The following is a 6,035-nucleotide window of genomic DNA, read 5'->3' as shown; positions in this document are numbered from 1 at the left end:
TTCAATTGGTGTATTATCAATGCAACTTTTAACTAAAGTGAGAAATAAACAAACAAGAAGATACCCACAGAGCAAACACACACCAGGACCGTGTTGAGAAGAAATTTAACTCGAGGAGGTTCATACAATAATTCTTGTACTATTCTGGTCTCATCCTGCACTACTTTTTGCTGAGTACTTTGCTTTCCCTCTGTTGCATCTTTACAACCACAAATCCAACCCAGAATTCTCACACACATACTAGTCTTCCTCTCCTTGTACCAGGCTTCTTCTGATCTGTGATCTGCAGGGTTTATAGGAGACTCTTCTGTACTAGGAGTGACGGGGTCATGATCTGTGGATGGTACGAGGAGTTTAACATCCGCCCCATCCAGGCGAACATCTAAAGGCACTTCTTTACAAGGGCCATTGCTGCCTTTGCACTGGCTCGTTTCCGTCAGCCTGTATATCTCATCTCGGTCTTTAACTGGATGTTTTTCAAGGTTGCGTAGACCCCAGATTGTGGTAGTTCTAACCTGTTCTTCATCTGGTGGAGAGGTACACAGACTGACTACTACAGCTACAAAACCTGAAACCCAGAAGAGTGTAGCTGCCACATACATGTAGTGTATGCGAGTAATAAAGAGAGGCCGAGTGTCAGGCTGGTCACAACGACCTGCGCGGTAGATAAATGCAAGGACTAACCGAACGGTGCCCAGGACGAACCCTGTCATGCCACCCCAAAATGCTCCCTTCTCATTACAACGTTTCCAGAACACACCCAACAGGAAGAGGGCTGCTATTGGTGGAGTAAGGTAACCTGCTACCTCCTGAATATAAAGATATGTCTGCCCTCCTTGCATTTCAATGATGACTGGCACCCATGCTATACTAATTGCCACCATGAACACAACAAACATGCGCCCTACAACCAAAAGCTCACGCTGTGATGCCTCCCTCCGGAGAGTTTTATAGATGTCCAAAGTGAAGATGGTGCTTGCACTGTTGAATATTGAGTCTAGATCGCTCATTAAGGCTGCTATCATGACGGCCATCATCAGCCCACGGAGTCCCACAGGCATGACTGCCATGACCAGACGTGGATAAGCAATGTTGGAGCAGCCAGCCTGAGAGCCACAAACAGCCATACAATGCTCTGGTCCAATGCAGGCGATCTCGTCAGCAAACATTATGCGCGAGATCATACCTGGAATTACTATAACAAACATGGGCAGAATCTTGAGGAAACCAGCCATGAGTGTGGCACCCTTGGCATGCACAATGTTTTTGGCAGCGAGAACTCTTTGAACAATAACTTGGTCTGCACACCAGTACCAAATGGAAGCAGGGGTTTGTCCAAGAATGAAACCTGGCCAAGGAATGTCTTCATCCAGTGGACCACGAAGAATACTTAAAGAGTCAGGCTTTGGGTGAATACGGCAAGAAGGTGAGTATGTATAGTTTCCTGCAGCTGTAATACCAGCAACATTGGGCACTGCCTGCATGTATTTTGTTCGGACACCCTCTAGCCCACCGACCTTGTCTAAGCTCATGATAGTTAATGTGAGAGCTCCGCCAATCATTAGCACTGCTTGTAGGACGTCTGTGTATAGTACTGCCACTAGTCCACCAGTGACTGTAAGAAGTGCAGTCATACTAATAAGTAGAACTATGGACAAATACAAGTTCCATCCCAGCGACTCCTGAATGAAAAGGGCTCCAGCATACAAGTCTACAGACAACTTGGTGAAAATGTAGAGTAAAACTGATAAAAAAGCAAAGTAAACTTTGAGCCTGCTGCCTCCATAACGTTTGGAAAGGTATTCCGGCATTGTATACACTCCTGCGTGGATATACACCGGGATGAACACCCAGCCAAGGAGCTGCAGTAGTAGAAGTGCATTAAATTCCCATGCTCCCACAGCAAAGCCGCTGGCTGCTCCTGCTCCAGCCAGGCCTATGAAGTGCTCACTGCCAATGTTACTGACAAACAGTGATGCACCTATCACTATCCACGACATAGACCGTCCAGCAAGGAAGTAGCCACTGACAGTACTCCGGTTGGCTTTCCACATTGCAAAGCACCCGATGAGTAGCACCAGAACAAAGTACAGTGCCACCACCACTATGTCCGCAGCTTCCATTCCTGGACTCATTGTTCAATGTCAAATCAAGAGGACTAAAAAACTGAAGCAAAAGCCGCCAGTGCTTTGGTTTACTTAGTGGACGGAAGATGTAGATTCTCGGTCTGGACAAATCTACTGCGTGCTTCAGAAGTGACTGTCCACTGGGACTGAGGTCGTTCTAGATCTAGAGGATGCTGCAGGTCTCTGGTTTACAAAAACCTAGAGTTTAAATTCCTGCAAGACAGCAAAAACATAGAAAAGACACTATTAGCTATGTCACACAGGCACATCTCCTTAGGACATAATCTAAATGAGACAAATGAACAAATCAAAAGCAACATTAAGCAACAACTCAAGCAGCAATACAGAGATTACCTCCACACAGTAAATAACAAAAGTGTACAGTGCAGTACAGATTATCACCATGCCCGGATTTACTTCTGAGTTTTAACAAATGCAATGTGCAGTTATCAAAAAGTCAACATCCTAATCTGTTTACATAAAATGTCAAAAATAATTTTATTGTAATTATATCACATTAAGAACTTGGAAACATAATAATTTGATTCTGTATATGAGCAGAACAGCATAGTATTGTCATAGTAAATGATACATAGTATAGTATAGTATGGTAGTATAGACATAGTAATAATATATAATAATAATAATAATAATATATATATTATATATATATATATATATATATATATATATATATATATATATATATATTAGTTTCTTTACATTCCCTGAAATATTCTGAGACGCGCATCTGTACACGCGCCCTGCAGGAAAGTTCGAGAAGTCATTCATCCATCACGGAGCTCGAGCTGCGCACCTAAAGTGGACATCAGCATCAGTCCTTGCCTGATGAGTAATAATTGGAGCTTTACAAAGCAAATTTCACATCAAGAAAGAGCAGCTCACATTTGTAAAAAGTTAAAACATGACAGTGTGCAATGAATGAAATGAAAAGTACCAGTGCCAATTGCTACAACCTCTGTCAAACACTCACCATCACATAGCCAGTCTAGTAGTGTCCTACAAATGCTCGATGACAGGCTACAACATGTATAACATTATTAAAAGTGCCTTTGAGTAAAAATATACCATGTTAGCTTGTGCTAGCAGATGCGCCAATGATGCTAAAACACATCCCCAAATGAAGATAAGGAAACGGACTCCCTCTGTCACTGTTCCGGTATATCCAGGACCTCGAACCGCAGATCACTTCTCGGGGCTCGCGCTCGCAGTCACCATAATATGGCAATTACACCCCTGTGAAATATCTTCCTCGTCCTGAGGTCGAGAGGAGGTGTGACGACTGTTCAGATGACCGTTTGCCTCTCCTTCATATAGTCACTTCGAGGGCTCAGCAGATCCACGCCCCACGCACGTGTCGCGTCCCCCTGATGTTTTTACGCTGTCCCTAGAAATACTTTGCCTATGTAGGTTAATGGATATATCAATATTTATTATATCCGAAATGTATTATTTATTTTATCATCAACTCACTGTAACTATAACATTATTAGGCTGCTCCTTCTGTAGCATCTGGTCAATTACGAATAAGACTTGGCTGACTTGGCTTAGAGAAACTGCGAGAAGTGATTAGCCTAATACGATCTTGTTTACTGGAATAGTTATTTGAAAAACAAAAAAAGCTCCCCCCTCAACCCTTGAAGGAAGATGATGCAGTTTTGAAAATGAACTGGAATATTTAAACATTTCCTTGTTTTTGTACACTATTAACTTGCAATTTGGCATAAACTTAGACTTAATATGGTGTGAATGTGGTAAACAGAACGCTTGGTCGACAACAAAACATACTGCAAGACACAGCTCGGTAGAGAAACAGTAAATTTCCATTCACGGTTTGAGAATTAAATGTTGGAAATTTCCATTCAGGTTATCAACTGCATTACCCACAAATCCTTGCGCAACGAGTGTTTGTGCTTCGCCAGCACCACCTATAGGCGGTACCGTGACCTGTCCCTATAAGTGCTGGGACTCTCTAAAGGCCATATTTAGATTTATTGTCTTGTATGAGTTATTGCCGTTTATAACATAAATGTGATGTGTATTGGTCTATGTACAAGACAAATGTGAAAAAGTGTTAAACATACAAACAGGTGGGGAGTGTGTGAGCAGGACAGAATACGAGAGCTATGTTTCTGAAATAAGAATACATTTGACTAAAAATTTTACAAAATAATATGACAATGACATTGAAAAAGGATATTGCATAATTTTACACCATTACTCTACCACAGATGCAGAGATAATAATAATGATAATGATAATAATAATAATAAAAAATAAAATAAAAAAATCAACTACACTTAAAGCAGTACTAAGTAACTCTTCCCCCTAGAGGCCATAAGCGCAACAGGAAAGGCGAAGGGAGAGAGGGTTACTGTGCATCCAATTATACAATGGAAATATTTTTTTTCACTCAAACTTGGCTGTAAATACTGTTTAAAGTGACGTTAGCCCGCAGTTAGCTTTGCCCGTTAGCATGTTAGCTTCTTCTTCGTGATTACATTAGTGTGTATTGCTTTCTCCGCACCGGTGGCAGTCAAGTTGCAAACATGGTTTTCTGGCCAGAGACACCAGGGGGAGATGAAAGACCCTCCAATCATCCCATTAACACTTGTATTACCCCCACAGGGACTACGAAACGGATTTATTAAGGTAAACACGTTACTTAGTACTGCTTTAAGCTCTATGGTGCAACCAAGGAAAACATTTTGTGCACCCACTCCATTTAGTAGTGGGTGCACAAAATAGGACTCAATCTGACCCTGTACAGAGTGTACTTTATTGTTTGTTGTCTGCATCTGACCCATTCTGCTGGGGCAACCTGTTAGAAGTAGCCAGTGGGCAGCAGGGTGCGGTGCACAGGAACCCATCTCCAGATATTGAGACATGCTAATGGTCAGCATCACCTGGCTGGAGGCCTAATTGGTGTGTTTTTTAGTGGTCGAGGAAACCAGAGCAGACATGCAAAAGGAGAACATGAAAACTCCACACAGAGAGGCCCCCTTCCGGCTTGGGATTGAACCTGGGACCTTCTTGCTGTAAAACCAGAGCACTATAACATGTGGGCTTTTAGAATGTGATATGAGCACATCCTATTGAAACCTAAAAACATTGGAGCTCAATTTTTGTTTGGGGTTTCTGTTAATTTTGTCATAATTTACTGGTTCACAGTCAGTTGTTTGCAGGCACTTGACCAGCGGCTCATAAAGGGAAACGCTACCATGCTGCCCAAATGCGGAACAGTTGCCCCCTCTGTGCATAAAGTTGCCATCCTTACTGATTTAGTTCTTTCAAATGTCAAATGTGTGTCATAATAGCAATGACAATACCTTTTTGAGAAGAAAACCTTAATCCTTGTGCCAGTTTTTATTCATTTATTTATTTGGATGACTGTATCAGTAATTACATATAGTTGTAGGCTTTTAATCATAGCCTTCTATCCACTGACTGGGTTAAACTATATGACAATGTGACACAAGGCAGCTGAAAAAAAACTGCCACTACTTTGAATAGATAGATGGAAATATTATTTTATTACACAACATGGATCGTTTTGGCTGGATCCGTCTGTGTGCTCGACAGGCCTGCAGGTTCTTCCTCTTTGACAGGGCACAAACATCTGACAGGGAGGTGAGAGCTTTGTAAACGCTGCACATCCTGGACCATACCATGTCCACGGGGGAGCAAATCCTCTTTGGGCTCCTTTTTTATTACTCTAATACAACAACGATAGAGCAATAAACGGCTCTCCTGCCCCAGGCGTGACTCTGTGTAAATGTACCCAGTGTGTTGACTTTCTGGAAGGCGGTTTAGAGGCAAATAAGTGAGATATCCAGTTTTGCTCACGCGCGCCCCTCCTCTTCGCCATCAGGAAGTGGGCCGTCCTTC

General features: G+C 42.3%; 1 protein-coding gene across 1 annotated transcript; it reads right to left on the bottom strand.

Annotated features, from left to right (window-relative positions):
- slc5a3b (solute carrier family 5 member 3b) lies at positions 1-3,452 on the bottom strand. The gene is made up of 2 exons (XM_079563572.1): positions 3,216-3,452; positions 1-2,339 (listed from the first exon to the last, which is right to left on the bottom strand). The coding sequence occupies exon 2, from the start codon at positions 2,133-2,135 to the stop codon at positions 33-35; it is 2,103 nt and encodes a 700-aa protein (XP_079419698.1). The 5' UTR covers positions 2,136-2,339; positions 3,216-3,452; the 3' UTR covers positions 1-32.
- Between the last annotated feature and the right edge of the window lie 2,583 nt (positions 3,453-6,035).

The sequence above is a fragment of the Gobius niger genome (genome assembly GCF_951799975.1).
Source record: "Gobius niger genome assembly, chromosome: 9".
Lineage (NCBI taxonomy): Eukaryota > Metazoa > Chordata > Actinopteri > Gobiiformes > Gobiidae > Gobius > Gobius niger.
This window is presented reverse-complemented; position numbering and strand designations above follow the sequence as displayed.